Source organism: Neltuma alba, unplaced genomic scaffold (genome assembly GCF_004799145.2).
Source record: "Neltuma alba isolate B1F8T4 unplaced genomic scaffold, ASM479914v2 tig00012522_pilon, whole genome shotgun sequence".
NCBI classification, from domain to species: Eukaryota; Viridiplantae; Streptophyta; class Magnoliopsida; order Fabales; family Fabaceae; genus Neltuma; species Neltuma alba.
The window spans coordinates 142,125-157,162 of record NW_021636989.1 but is presented as its reverse complement, the minus strand read 5'-3'; the positions used below and the strand labels follow the sequence as shown (position 1 = coordinate 157,162).

General features: G+C 36.9%; 3 protein-coding genes across 4 annotated transcripts; 1 reads left to right on the top strand and 2 right to left on the bottom strand.

Moving 5' to 3' along the window:
* Positions 1-796: 796 nt before the first annotated feature.
* On the bottom strand, positions 797-3,067 carry LOC114728139 (F-box protein At1g55000). Its single transcript, XM_028914990.1, has 2 exons — positions 2,529-3,067; positions 797-1,899 (listed from the first exon to the last, which is right to left on the bottom strand). The coding sequence occupies exons 1-2, from the start codon at positions 2,955-2,957 to the stop codon at positions 1,528-1,530; spliced, it is 801 nt and encodes a 266-aa protein (XP_028770823.1). The 5' UTR covers positions 2,958-3,067; the 3' UTR covers positions 797-1,527.
* Positions 3,068-4,022: 955 nt separating this feature from the next.
* On the bottom strand, positions 4,023-6,614 carry LOC114728140 (protein AUXIN RESPONSE 4). The gene is made up of 2 exons (XM_028914991.1): positions 5,262-6,614; positions 4,023-4,523 (listed from the first exon to the last, which is right to left on the bottom strand). Exons 1-2 carry the CDS (start codon positions 6,465-6,467, stop codon positions 4,296-4,298), a joined length of 1,434 nt encoding a protein of 477 aa, XP_028770824.1. The 5' UTR covers positions 6,468-6,614; the 3' UTR covers positions 4,023-4,295.
* An 806-nt stretch (positions 6,615-7,420) lies between these two features.
* Positions 7,421-13,817, top strand: LOC114728135 (aminopeptidase P2). Of its 2 annotated transcripts, none has more exons than XR_003738638.1 (13): positions 7,421-7,877; positions 8,433-8,558; positions 8,825-8,944; positions 9,344-9,619; positions 10,042-10,214; positions 10,362-10,607; positions 11,006-11,157; positions 11,489-11,679; positions 11,873-11,981; positions 12,084-12,238; positions 12,755-12,854; positions 12,999-13,079; positions 13,564-13,582. XR_003738638.1 is itself a non-coding variant. In XM_028914984.1 (13 exons), the coding sequence occupies exons 1-13, from the start codon at positions 7,557-7,559 to the stop codon at positions 13,639-13,641; spliced, it is 2,121 nt and encodes a 706-aa protein (XP_028770817.1). In that variant the 5' UTR covers positions 7,423-7,556; the 3' UTR covers positions 13,642-13,817. The 2 variants fall into 2 exon arrangements, 1 of the variants encoding a protein (XP_028770817.1); XM_028914984.1 differs by having other exon boundaries at positions 7,423-7,877; positions 12,762-12,854; positions 13,564-13,817.
* The last annotated feature ends 1,221 nt before the right edge of the window (positions 13,818-15,038 follow it).

Below are 15,038 nucleotides of genomic sequence, written 5' to 3'. Positions count from 1 at the left end.
ATCCTAAAAGACAACTGGTCCCTATGAGAATTAGTTGGAGATTCAATAATTTTATAAAATTCCTGTTTAACAATGCCATTAGCTAATTGAGATAGACCCATTTAATGTGAGGCTATTTAAAGAGTTAAGATATGTTATCCTTTTCAAAGAGATGGAGGAAACTTTTCCTCCCTAATCTCAATAATTTTGGATTGTTGATTATCTCTCAAGTGAGAGATTAATTAACCCTAAGAGGGCTTTTGTATTATGTTAATCATTAATGATACTTATAATTTTCATCTTCGTTTCTTGACAACCTCAGTCTATTTTGTTTTTAATTTTTTTATTTTGCCTCTAAATAATCTTATAATCATTGTACATATTAAGAGTTTTCATCAAAAGATTTTTTCAATGCCTATAAATGATAAAAGCATTAAAAAAGATATATTTATTACAAATAACTAACATAATTATTTTTTTAATGTTCATGAATTAGTTATTAAATTTGTGTATTTAGTATCCATTGTACAGTTCGAAGACATCGCTCCCAACAAAAACACAAGAAAACTCTCCGAAGGTGAGAATAGAATACCAATGTTTACTTTTCGAGAGAACTTTTCGAGGGTAGCGCACTACATGCACGAATGAACACGTCAACCTCAGCTATCAACCTCCGCAGAATAATACCATAAGAAACTGTCGACACATGCTGCATCCTGTTGCACAGGGAGCCGTTTCGTGCATCCCGTACAGAAATTTTTGTTCTGACATGAATTGATCGGCAGTCGTTAGACTAAAGAGAGAAATCTATGCCTCCTTCACCATACAGAAGTATGAATTACTATACGACAACACAACTGAATGCTTCATCTTATTTGCTAAGTCATGCTCACAATTACAGAACTTGCGTTGCTTAGCACGTTGAATACAATTACACGTTAGACAAACTCTGCACATCACATCATTCTGGCTCACACATGCCAAAACCCGCAAGTGTCTTGCTCCGACAACTTCGGTGGCGAATGGCACATCGCAGTTGATTCACAATTCAAGCCGCCTTTGATAGGCTGTACTTGTTTTCCATCAAAACAAGCTTCCCAATTTAGTTCTCTGAAAATTTTCGCCCAGCGAAAAACGATTCTTCTATCAAGCAAATTTTCTCGTATTAACATCGGAGAGCCCACATGACTTGTACCTCATGACACGAACCTTGCCCAAGGAGGCATACTTCTAAAAAACGAAGCCATTAAGGCAAATTCCATGACTGTGAAAATGACGCCATTTTTGGAGAAAATATCACTTAGACAAGATCACGCCATGAGTTAACACAGATTTGAGCTCCTATATACTCGCTGGGAAAAGCTTGCATAGTAATGGAACCATTTTGATTGAGTTAAAATATTTGGAGCAACTAAATTAAAATAATGTCTTTGAAAAGTCAAATTGAGAAGAGAATGATACGATAAGAACTAACTCATTAATTTACCAGGAAAGCAATCAAAGCTAGCTCTTGCCAGATACCCAACCTTTTATTATGCTTTCCAACGACTAGGAAAGACCTACCCGCCTCTCCCATTGAAGGTCCTCCGTAAATTCAGAAAGGGCAGCTCGAGGATTACCATTTGAAATATACCAGTAGTATTTTGCAGTTTCATCATCAACCTGCATGCTTCTCCCTAAGGAACTGATTATTCTTTTCTTGCCTTCTGAGGACATTCTGTTGGATAAATAGCTTGTTCTTCTGTCGGGCACGTCATCTGGATACAACACAGCTACTTCTCTTTTTGCGTAGACATCTAGCTCAATATAACATGTTCTGTTCATAAGGATATCAGGATTGCTTATGGGGATCAACAACCTTTCCCTTGAGTATATACCATGATCACTCATCATATTGTTCAGCCGTTTTATGTCCGTAACCTGTCAAAACATGAAATTCTTAGAAGGTCAATGCAATGTGATTTCAGTTCTTCGCCAAGCCTTTAACCAGGAGGAAACAGAATATAATATAGAAGAGACTTCAGGTCACAAGACAGTGGATAGAAAAGAATCTTGAAATATATGTACACTCTATATGGGCCACCTCCCATTTTGATTGATAAGTGAACAGGAAGGATCACAACCATTTCATTGAATACATTCTACTCATGTGATAATATATATATTAATGATGTGTGACTTTGATTATCAACTTTCCACTGGTCTGAGAATAAATGATATAGCAAAATTCTACTCCTCATATACGCACGTGCTCGAAACTGCAACAAGATTATGTGTCAGAACGAGACCAACAAAGACAGACAAATATAGTAGTCATGAACTCATATTAGTAGCTTTGTCATGAAAATATATCTTCAATGTCAAACTCAATAGAGCGATAATTCACACTTACAAAGAAACTAAGAACAGAGAATTCTGCAAATTATTTGCTTCTCATTCCTTCTAGATTGAATATTGAAATATCCTATTATAATTTGATACATCCACCCAAACCATTCAAGTTTCTCCAATGAAAAATCCATCACGGCGCAATCACAAATCAGACATACCTGAACCGAGTATTTGACGGCAAGGCTGGCAACACTATCCCCACGGCCAATCCGATGGGAAAGTGCAAATTTCCCCAAACCATTGTCCCGCCAGAAGCTTCCAGAGAGCGGAGTTCCAACTATATCCTTCAAATTCCAAGGAGCAAGGAAGGCCCTAGTCACAATATCCCTTTCGGAAGCAACAGCGTTCCAGAATCGGGAAACGCAGCTGGCGCGAGCAAGGTCGGGGATGGGAAGTTTCAGGAAGATGATGCGGAGGGTGTCCCTGCAGGCTAGGGCAGGGAAATGAGAATTGATAGGGGAAATTACGTTGGAAGAGGAAAAAGAGGGGGCAGAAGGGCGTGGGGATTCGACGGAGGAAGACGGGAAATGGGAATTCATGAGATGTTTGAGGATGTCGTCGTCGTCTTCGTCGCAACAGCAACCCATGGCCTCAAGATGGAATGTCCTTTTCACCAACCCCGTTCACCGGTTGCTTGGACTGATGGCTCTCGCCATTTCACTCTCTCTTAGCTCAACTTGGTCGGCATCTTCAGTAAACCGTTTTTGACTTTTTGTTTTGGTGCTTTTTATTTTTTTGGTTTAGCCAAAGGTCTGTTCGGCCACAGTCCCAACAACGGATGGACTGGAGGTTATTTCAGTCGTCGCTCAACCAGCTTAATTCATTCGTCCGTTGTGATACAAGCATAAGCATCATAATAATGAAATATAGAGTTCACAGTAATCCATTATATATTCATAGCAACCCTGACCTTTTATTGGACTAAGTATCCCAGCAACCGATTAATCCGAGCTCGAAAAGATAGAATGCATCATTTAATGAGTTAATTTCTTCACCGATAAGAATACTTTCTAAAAACCGAACTTATATTCTCATCTTTACTAGAGGCGAAACCACTTACCATTTCAATCAACCACTTGTTGGTTACTTATTTAAAAAGCTTCAACTCCATATTATTTCTCAAAGTTTTTAAAATTTGTAATTTATATGAAAAAAAAATCAGATTTAGCTTTTAAAAGCATGATATTAACAAAATATGAAGAAACAAATGTCAAGAAGCAATATTTTTATTTAGATTAAAATATATTTTTAGTTTTTTTACTTTGCATAATGTTTTAATTTAATCCCTTAACTTTATAAAATATGTTTTTAATTATTTAATCCTAAAATTATTAACAAAAAATAATGATGTTGAGATCTTAAACGTTAATAAAATATTCTCAAATATTAACATATTAAGTTTAATTTTCAAAACAACTATAATTGTTATAAAAAATTATCATTTTAAACCAACAAATTGTAGAGTTAAAAAACTTAAAATATGCTTCTTGAAGTTAAAGAACTAAATTAAAACTTTGTATAAATTTAAAAAAGGATAAAATGTATACTTTAATTTTTTATTTATATCATCTGAGATTACCGCGCTAAAGGTCTCCACTCCGCCCACTAATTCTCTAAATCCCTCGAGCTAAAGACAAGGTTAGGCATCGTAGTCACCCGTGTAAGAAATATCAACTAACCACACAAGGTAACAAAATTGTGCCAAAACATTACCATCCAGGAACATGACAAAAAGAAATGGCCTCACCATCGTTAATACCTATGCAATTTTGTCACTATTTCAGAGTTCTTAACAGGGTCAAACACTCAAAAAGCAAAGCACACGACATGAAGCTGCAAATAAGATAACTATGGTACGGGCCAGACCCCAACATCTATATCTGTAATCGATAATATTAGCAAAAATACAATCTACTGATCACTTTTCACCAACCACCGTCAAGCCCATATGCGTCCATATAGCCAGCTCCATGGCCACCGTAGTGTTCATGGCCATGATGATGGTGATCATGATCATGATCACTGTCTTTTGCTTCATCAAACATCTTCTGAATGTGTTCTGGGATGGGCTCTTCCTCAACTTTCCTCACAGTCTTGGGCAAGGATGACACAAATTGAGAGATTTTATCAGCTAACTCAACTGCTACATCCTCCTGAGGTCACCAAATTGAAGAGCTTTGATTCAGTAGTCAATGGAAAAGAACAATGTTTCAGGATCAAATGTATGTAAACACAAATGAATAATCAGAATGCGCGGGCAAGACTAGATTGCTCCCCTTTCATTGATTGAAATTCTGAAATCCCTGCGCAAAAACAGAGTTCACTCCTCCTTCTAAAAATTTTAAGAAGAATCAAGATCATCCTTCCTCAGAATGAATACAGGTCATCTAAACAGATAAAATTCCATTAAAAATCCCAAAAAGAACAATAGAAGACCAATCATGCCAAGCGAATCCCTTATAAGCAATATACAGCCAGAACCTCCAATTGAAAGCCCAAGAAGGATGTCACGCAAGAGACTGGCACGTCTAAAGCTTAGTTTCAGGAATTAGTTATTCTTTGAGGAAACTATAGTTCGAATGGAAGAAAATGGATGGACAGAACCTGAGAAAAATAGCGTAGACTATACCAAAATGAATTTTATCAAAAAATCTTTCCCACTATACCGAGCTTGTATGACTCTTCAACCATGTTTAGACAGCAACGGACCAGAACATGTCAAAATCAACCTCTTAACCTAAGTTCTAAGCGTAATCTTCGGCTCAGCATTTTGTTCGAGTAATTCATTTGAAGCCAATCAAACGACCTCTTCATGACAACGAGATAATGCAGAGATATGGTAGCACATGTAACAGAGGTAAAATGAGATGAGCAATAAAGTTTGAGCTTACCTGAGCCCAACGGCCTCCAGAATGTGTAACAAAACTCGCACGCGGAAGAGCCTGAGCAATCCGATTTCCTTCTTCGGTCCATTCTTTAGACCATCCAGCAGACCAAAGCACTTGCACTGGCAGATGCTTCAATCCATCGGAGCCACCCCATTCTGCGATGTCAAAGCTATTATTCACGTTCTTTCCCATAGCCACTACCGCTCTTCTTCCATTTCTGCCTTTCAAGAGTATCCTTTGTGCATCTGCATCCGCCATTCCAAGTTGCTTTGAGCAACACAAGTTTACCATCTTCGCATACGCCAACGAAGACCCCAACGCTATCTCTCTAATCACTGGAATATCCAGGACCCACAAGGGCAATGCCCCTGCGGTTTTCGTTGATGTATCTATTAGTGTTACGCTTCTGATCAATTCCGAGTTCTCTGAAATCCAATTCGCGCTCAATCCCAAGGCAGAATCGTGCAGAACCAAGTGAACAGGAGCCAGTTTCATCGTATCAATCGTTTGTCCTAATACTCTCCCTACCTCTTCGGTCCCTAACTCAATAGGCTTGAGTATCTTCCTCTTCGCCATCCGAGCTAGTATTTCTTCATATGGAATCTGACCAGTTTCGATTATTTGATCAAACGCCCAAAAAAATCCCTTTTCCTGAATCTCACTGTAAACATACCAAAACCTCCCCAAAATCCCCACTTGTCCCTCCACAAACTCTTCCGTATATTTGTCGGAGAACCCATTCCCTGGCAGATCTAATGCAACCACGTGAACTTCCTTAGCACCAAGAGATTTAATAAGTTGGCGATAAGAGTATGAACTGAGCCCCAATCCGTGTACAATGATTACGTTCTCCGACGCTATAGGACCCTCTTCGACGGTGAAAACTTCAGTGGGTGCTTGATTAGAACGTGTCTGCACCTTAATGCTGCGGCCTTTTGAATAATGCTGGCGGAGCGGGAGGGGTAGGCTGAGAAACCAACTCTTGGTATCTTGCGGGGGGAGAGAAGAGATAGAGAGTAACAAGAGAGTGATGAGAGAGACAGAAAGAGTAAAGTAGAACCAGAAAGAGAATGGGTTTATTCCAAAAGATTGTTGTTCGTTTGTTCTTGATCTGGCGGATGGTTTGGTTTTGTGGGAATTGACAGGTCGCTTCTGTGATTGTTGGGGTTCAGGTTCTTGTTGATCGTGTTCTTCCGTTATGATCGCCATTACTCGACTCCGAAGTGAAGCCTGAACTAAACCTAAGCAAAAAAGCTTTCCTCTTTGAACTCCCAAGACCAGATCCACGCGGGTTGCAGAATCCACACCCCGCGGCAATCCATGGCAACCTCGGAGATTTAGACCGAAGTCCACTCATCATGACTCGAAAGGGCCTGTTTGGCTGATTGGATTGGAACAAACAAAGGATGCATTGGGCTGCCAAATTGTAAATGCAAATCAAACAAGTCAAAAATTAAATGAATCAACCCAATAAAAAATACTACCTCCCGCCCTCAATATTATCTTACTTTTATAAGAGTTTATTTAATTTTTAATTTAATTTTAAATATAAGATTTTAATTCACTTTATTTTTTATATTTATTTATTTTTAAAGTAGTTTTTATAGTAGTTACATATATTAAATACTTTATCAGATGACACTTAATTAGAAAGAATATTTTAAAAAAGACAACACCTATTTATTACAAACAACTAACTTAATTAATTTTCTTAATTTATTCAAATTAGTCAACTAACTCTTATACTAATTACCTTCAATCCTTGATATTTACAATTAAAATAAAAGTCAAATAACATTTTATACTACCCCGTCCTTAATACTATACTACTTTCAGTAATATATTTTATCTATTATATATATTTTTTTAAGTTAGTATTTGTGATAATAATAGTTCTAATGAATACACTTAATAGACAACACTTATTTATTACAAATCATTAATTTAACTAGTTTTTTAATTTAATTAAATTAGTCAACTAATTTTTATATTAACAATTATATTTTTTAAAAATAAAATATTAACGTTAAAGCAATAGCATGCATGATTAACAGGTTTTTTTTAACCTTCGTGCATAATGAAAAGGATTGCCATTTATTTATATATAATCCGCAACTCATTTTCATTTTCCTAAGACTACTTGCGCAACCAGCGAGCAAGAAACGAAAAATTGGCGATCCGATTGAGTGGGGCGCGAAAGACGTTATCGCGAACTTAGGAGGGTTCTTGTCATTTTTGGTCCAACTATTTTAATCTCCTGTTCCAGCAGAGGCCAATCTTTCTGCCTCCAACTACGCCATGCTTTCGCTGCCTTCACCTCCGATGCAGCGGTTCCTGCTATCACCAACCTTCAGGTACCTCTGCCCCCTGCCCCTGCCTCCCTCGGATCCACTTCTCTGTAAAATTAATGCCGCACCCAAGCTTCTCAGAGAATCCCGCAAGTTCCCTTTCTTGACTGTGCGGAATTGCAGTTCCATCAGAGTTAAGTCCTCTGCTGAAATTAGAAAGGCCCGTGCTGTTTCGCAGCCCGATGACAAGCTTCGGGCTCTCAGAGAACTTTTCTCCAGGCCCGGGGTGGGCATTGACGCTTATATCATCCCTTCCCAGGATGCTCACCAGGTTTCACTACTCATTTTGACTTATACGCTTTGTTTTGAGTGCATATATGAGGGAGTTCCAGTGCTATATATACACACACACATATATACATACGTGTATATATATATATAGAAAACTTGATACTAAAATGAGTTTCTCCCTCTTATCTTCCTTCTCTGCAAATAAAAGCTTAGCTTTCTTTGTGGTTTGTTTACTTGATGTAGCCAGTCTGCATTTTGTAAGTTCTCAGACCTCAGTTTATTATTTTACATGGAATTTTAGTAAACTTGATATTTGGAAATGAAGTAGTATTCTCAATCTGTGACTTTGTTATTCAGAACCCTCAATTCATTTGGTTGTAAGTTTGTATTCTTCAAAAGTTCTTCTTGAAATCTCCCTAGATGACCTAATCTAACCTTGATTCTCACGTTATAGTTTGAGCTTATGAATTTCATCTTTCTTTTCTTTGCTGATAATTTGTCTTGCACATGCCCAAAACAAATAGGCTTGGTAAACTGATTTTAATTTTTTTTTTTTGGGTACAAACTGATTTTAATTTTTTTAATTTCGCTTTAGAGTGAATTCATTGCTGAATGTTACATGAGGAGGGCCTACATATCAGGGTTTACCGGTAGTGCTGGTACTGCCGTTGTTACGAAGGACAGGGCTGCTCTTTGGACGGACGGGCGATATTTTCTCCAGGTTCGGACTAGCAGTAACTTTTATTGTGCTGTTCCTAATTATCATCATCATCTTCCTCCTCCTCCTCCTCCTTTTTACCATTATGCATGATTGTGATTGGAAATTGGCTGTGTAGATCAGCAATTATGTTTATTTCTGCCTGGCCAGAGTCTGCTAGGACTTTTACTAGGCTATCTATGTTGTGGATTTTGCTAGACTGTATTATTATGTAATTGCAGTATATCTATGTCATTGATACCTCCCCTCCCCCTCTTTCCTCATTCTAGGCTGAGAAGCAACTGAACTCCAATTGGATTCTCATGCGAGCAGGGAATCCAGGGGTTCCATCTACTGGTGAATGGCTAAATGATGTTTTGGCTCCTGGTGGTAGAGTTGCCATTGATCCTGTGAGTAATTCGCACCTTTTGATGGATGTTCTACAGTTGTTTTCTAATGAGGAATTACTATCACATTCTTGTAGTTTTACTTCAGAGCATATGATTTACACCCTTCCGATCCGATATTAAGATGTTAAAAATCTTCTGCTTGTTATGTCTTATGAACAATGTTGAAAGCATAGCTCATTAAATAGTAGTTATCCTTTTTCAACTGGTAAGCTAAATATCATGTTAACTTTCCTTTTGAATTCTTTGGTTCATATTTTTTGGCTCTGTTTGGCTTTCTGTATATACATATTTTCTAATCAAATTCATGATTTTTCTTTTAATTTAGTCATATAGCAGATCCTTCTTTTCATTTATCTTGTGCCTGATTCAACATTCACTTCCACATAATGAAGGATGCAGTTTCTTTTTACTTCCGATGCTGCTGAAGAACTTAAGGATGTGATTTCTAGAAAAAATCATGAGCTGGTCTACTTGAGCAATATAAATCTTGTGGATGAAATATGGAAAGAATCTAGGCCAAAGCCTCCAAATAAACCAGTTAGACTACATAATCTGAAGTATGCTGGTTTAGATGTGGCAGCAAAATTGTCATCTTTGAGATCAGAACTTGCCAGTGCTGGTTCATCAGCAATTATTATATCCATGCTTGATGAAATTGCGTGGTTGTTGAACCTGGTAAAGTATATTTCAACACGATCCTCTTTAACTTGATGCACTGATGCTTATTTGGTGTAAAATCATATATCTTCGAAAATATTCTTCCAAAATCCTTTTTCAGCTGCTCGTGCTCATTCTAGGTTTACATGGTTATTTTAAGGAGCATTTGGTTCCTTTTCCAGTTTAAAAAAGATGAGATGTCTTATGAATCCCTGATGTTACTATTTAACAGTAACTGTTCTTTTTGTTGTTGTTGTTGTTGTTGTTGTTATTATTTTTATTTAGGGCACAGAGGACATTTTGAAACTACAAAATTTCCTTGAAAAAAGGGGGAAAAAAATCAATTTCTATGGCCATTCCATTTCATTTCATGTACCAAATTGTTTTCCTTATTCCAGCCGCTCTCTTTGTTTTAACCAATAAAATGTCATATTTCACAGAGAGGAAGTGATGTTCCGCATTCACCTGTCATGTATGCATATGTGATTGTGGAGATCGACAGAGCCAAACTATTTATAGATCATTCAAAAGTCACAGAAGAGGTGAGCGATTACTTGAAGAAGGCTGGCATAGAGTTGAGGCAATATGATTCAATTCTGTCTGAAATTGAAAGGTAATTTTTGGGAGTCCAGTTATTTGGGGAGGCTGTGGTTTTTGCATCTTTTAGTGGAAATATCTAGCAGTTTTTTTTTTTTTAATGGGCCCAGGTGGCTTCTAAATTGAATATCACGTTCAAATGTAGCTTATTTTTCCATTTCAGTTTGGCAGCAAAAGGCGCTTCCCTTTGGTTGGATACTTCATCGGTTAATGCTGCTATTGTAAATGCCTACAGAGCCGCTTGTGATAAGTATTATCATATCCAAGGGACTGAACAGAAGGGACGTGTTGATGGATCCAGTGAGAACTTGAATGGACCCACTGCAGTGCGCAGATTCTCCCCTGTATCTCTGGCAAAGGCCATAAAAAATGAATCAGAGTTAGAAGGGATGAGGAACTGTCATTTAAGGTTATCATATATTACCGTGATGATAATAAATGAGTATTTTTGCATGTTGATGTTTGGTTTCCATGCTTGGACGATCTTCTGATAATTAGTGTTGTTATACACATCGCTAATTGTTCTTCTCTTCCGTCTTCCCACAATCCCATGCATATCCTGTCGTTGATTTAAAGTATTTAGGATGTACAGAATGACCGTTTTAAATCAAATTGAAATATTCAATTTCGAAGATTCAATCATGGAAAAAGTATGTATCTTTGAGGACCGAAAGAGAAATTTGCTATTATATTCATTTGAGCTGTTCTCTATTGGATTCTCCCAATTGTATGTGAAGCTTTAATACAACAAGTTACGAGTACAAATGATATCTAGCATGTAACTAACTGGGCTTTTCTCGTGTCCAGGGATGCTGCTGCCCTTGCTGAGTTCTGGGACTGGCTAGAGAAAGAAATTAGTAAAGATAGGGCTTTAACAGAAGTAGAGGTTTCTGACAAACTTCTTGAGTTTCGCTCAAAACAAGCTGGTTTCTTGGATACAAGCTTTGAGACCATAAGTGGTATTCAACAGCTTCCTCTCATCCCCCCCCTTTTTTTCTTTTTTAAATTCATTTGGATGCTTTTTAGAAAACTATAAAAGTCATACAACGACTATGTCTCCATGTATGCAGAATCCAAAGTTATAATTTTATTTTGGTTTTCTTGACTGAATCTAGTTGACTTGAACGGTGTCCTTTTATTAATTTCTCATGTGCTTCTTGTGAGCTAATATACTTATTAAACCAACTTTTATTCTGCTAATCATGGCGGTGAGCTGTAATTTGTTTATTTCTTGTGCAACTGTGACATGCCTGTGTAGATCTTAATGGTCTCAATTTTATTATTCCCCAGCTTCTGGTGCAAATGGTGCTGTCATACATTACAAACCAGAACCAGAAAGTTGTAGTATCGTGGATGCCAATAAATTATTCTTACTGGACAGTGGAGCTCAGTATGTTGATGGCACAACTGACATAACACGAACAGTTCATTTTGGCAAGCCTGCAGCAAGAGAAAGAGAATGCTTCACCCGAGTATTACAGGTACGGTAGTTAATGGCTTGTATGTTTTGCTTGAGTTTATTTGAGCATTTTGACCAAAAGTCGGCACATAACCATTAACATTATCTTGGTTGATGTGTTAGTTGTGGGAGGGTGCACTTCTAACAAGTACATATATAATGGCATGGGGGGTTTCCTAAGACTGTTTTCTCCTTCTGATAATGTCCAATTGCAGGGCCATATAGCTCTTGATTTGTCAGTGTTTCCTGAAAATACCCCTGGTTTTGTGCTGGATGCATTTGCTCGTTCATTTCTTTGGAAAATTGGACTTGACTACAGGCATGGTATATTCTGACTTCAAGAGGAGAACTTTTTCCTTGAACCCCACCTCAAGCCAAATTGATGTAGTAATTCATTGACTTTTGTGCTTAATTATTGTTTTTTAGGTACTGGGCATGGTGTGGGTGCTGCATTGAATGTTCATGAGGGCCCGCAAAGCATTAGTTATCGTTATGGAAATTTCACCTCTTTACAGGAAGGCATGGTTGTTAGCAATGAGCCTGGCTATTATGAGGACCATTCCTTTGGAATTCGGATTGAGGTTATATCCTCTTGGCCTCTTTCCAGCTGCAAGATTTTGATTGGATTACTTATGAGGTCGCTTGTTTTCGACATTGTTTACGCATATTGATTGAATCTTTATTTAAACAGTCATCAGTTACAGAAAAGTTGAAGTATGAGAATAATTAAGTAGGTATCAGATGCAAGAGTGAAGGTCATTGAAACACGTGAAAGCATGGTTGTTGTGCTCAAGATTTCTTAAATGGTAATTAGAGGATAGGTTCAAACTTGGATTTTAAACCTCGCACTAGTGTCATAAGGGGCTTTCAGTGAATGAACTTATTTGTTACTTGATACAAGATTTTCACCTTGTTTAATATTTTTAGCCCCAGTGAATATAGCAGAAAACTATGATGCTCTCTTAAATGCACCGACTGGGTACATCTTGTTGCTCTTTTTTCTGTTTTTCTCTGTTGAACTATTAAAATAACATGTCTGAACTCTGAGGCTCTTGTATTCTGCTCACTTTTTTTGGTTGGTGATGAGGCTCTTTTAGCTTGCAGAATCTCCTTTACGTGACAGACATGGAGACACCAAATCGTTATGGAGGGATTCAATACCTGGGATTTGAGAAACTCACATTTGTGCCTATTCAGGTAAACTATTTATCTACTTCCTGAAGTTTTGCTTTCAAATTAGTTTCAGTTTCTTTTCTCTGCCTTTTACTAAACTGTCTTTCCCCACTTTTTATGAGTGACATTGTTCCATGTATTTGTGATTAACGCGGTGACACCTTGCAGATTAAGTTGGTTGACTTATCTCTGCTATCAGCTGCAGAGGTTGATTGGATTAACAGCTACCACTCGCAGGTCTGGGAAAAGGTATTTTAATTGGCTCTTATGGATGCATCGCGTTTTAACAAGCCTTGTTTGTCCGTTCGGGGGCATTCGATTAGATAGATTGAAACAAGCCTTTGGTCTCCATGTCTACGGTTTTTTCTTTAAAAATTAAAACCGAGAAATTTCTTCTGAATATACTTTTAAAACTTGCATGCTACTCCTCTTGATCTAAATATAAAATCTATTTAGACTTAAATATGAGACCCATTGGGTTTTATATTTAGGTTCGAAAGAGTACTACTTTTATCTGGTTCCTCTGAACTAACTGCAACTAGGCTTTTTAGAATAATCGAAGTTGAGCAATGATCATCCCCCCCCCCCTCTCTCACAACATGTACGATTAAAAAAGAAAAAGGAGAAGAAAAACCATTCCCTTCCCCCTCCAAAAAAATCTTTCTTCTTTTTGACCTTCTTAGTTATACATCATTCGGTGGCAAAATTAAACACCGGATCATGTCCACTGCAGGTGTCACCATTGCTGGATGGTTCTGCTCGCCAGTGGCTCTGGAACAACACTCGGCCTGTGGTGCTTGACAAAATCTGATTTTGTCTCATCCTCGTGCTGTATTGTTCATCTAAAAGTTTAAATTCATTGCAAAACAGGGCTTTTAATTTAATCGTTATTTTACTCTTAGTTGATTTGCTAAAATAGAAACTGCATGAAACCTCAATTAGCATGCTCAGTGTGATTGCTAAAACGGTTATCGTCGTTCACAATAATTCATACATTAGGAGATATGACCCGGAAAAGTTTAGAAATGAACGGACATAATGGTTTTGAAATAGAAATAGTAGGAATGAACGGACATAATGGTTTTGAAATAGAAATGTGTATCAAGCAAAACCAAACAGGGCTATTTGTTCTAATAAAAAAAATTGAAATATTGTTTACCAGAAACAAATTTAAAACGAGAAAGAACTGATCAAATGCGTGTGATTTGAAGCTGAATAGCGCACAAGCTGTCCTGGGGATTCAATCACCTACAAGCGGGTAATGAAGAAAATTAAAAATTTTATTTTACTGTGTGACCAAAAATAATGATGGGTTCTAGATAGCTAAAATTTATCATGAAATTTAATAGGGGTTACGGCACTAAATTTGGCTTGCCCGAGTCTTATTTTCTTTTTCAGCTGATGCCATCCATTCAACATGCATGAGTTAAGATTCAAATATAATGAAGCTGGGGACCATGAACAATTCGTCAAATGGGGCCTTGCCGCTTCTTTTTATTTCTTCCTATTTTCTAAGCCTCCTTTGTCAAATGATTTTCTTACTTCCCGGAAGTCCGGTGATAAATTGAATATCTTGATTTCATCGCCTTTACAGCAATGCAATTATAAGAGAGAGAAACGCTACCCTTAAGTTATACTAACATGGTGGCTTCTTATGACTTGTGTGATCTTTTTGCCTTCGCCTTTTCGCAAGCCTGGTACACTCGTTTCTTAGATTTTAGGGAGAATTGTAATCAAGTTCTAAAAAAAGAAATAATTATTAAAAAATTTCAATAACAACTTATACAGTTTGTAATAAAAAGTTTTAAAACGGAGAATGACAATTTTTAAGACTTGTTTTTGTAATTTTTTTCTTTTCTAGGATTTCATTATAATTCTTCCTAAATTTTACGTAATACTGGGATTCATATAGTTCTTTTAGTATTCCTCTCTATATTTTTAATAACATTTAGCTTATTAAAAATGTGTGTAACTTTCTTATAAACTTTTAAATTGTTATTTCTATCACCTAAAAAAATTTTAAAAAAATCTAGTTAAGTTATAAGATAATTGAACATATTTTTTTATACATCACTTGGAGTGGGGAACCGTGAGTTTTATATCTTTGTATACTTTTTGTATATCTGTATGAATTTTGGTAAACTTTAAAAATAATTATGTCTCTCAATTTTTTGGGAAAAATATCTAGTTTTGTTTGTTTACGGAAAA

Excerpts from the sequence above, each read along its gene's own strand:
- LOC114728140 (XM_028914991.1), bottom strand. The coding sequence starts at position 6,467 with ATGGCGATCATAACGGAAGAACACGATCAACAAGAACCTGAACCCCAA. Across the intron at positions 4,524-5,261 it reads CTGGAGGCCGTTGGGCTCAG|GAGGATGTAGCAGTTGAGTT; the intron begins GTAAGCTCAAAC and ends TGGTGACCTCAG.
- LOC114728135 (XM_028914984.1), top strand. The coding sequence starts at position 7,557 with ATGCTTTCGCTGCCTTCACCTCCGATGCAGCGGTTCCTGCTATCACCA. Across the intron at positions 9,620-10,041 it reads TTGCGTGGTTGTTGAACCTG|AGAGGAAGTGATGTTCCGCA; the intron begins GTAAAGTATATT and ends CATATTTCACAG. Across the intron at positions 12,855-12,998 it reads TCACATTTGTGCCTATTCAG|ATTAAGTTGGTTGACTTATC; the intron begins GTAAACTATTTA and ends GACACCTTGCAG.
- LOC114728139 (XM_028914990.1), bottom strand. The coding sequence starts at position 2,957 with ATGGGTTGCTGTTGCGACGAAGACGACGACGACATCCTCAAACATCTC. Across the intron at positions 1,900-2,528 it reads CCGTCAAATACTCGGTTCAG|GTTACGGACATAAAACGGCT; the intron begins GTATGTCTGATT and ends ATGTTTTGACAG.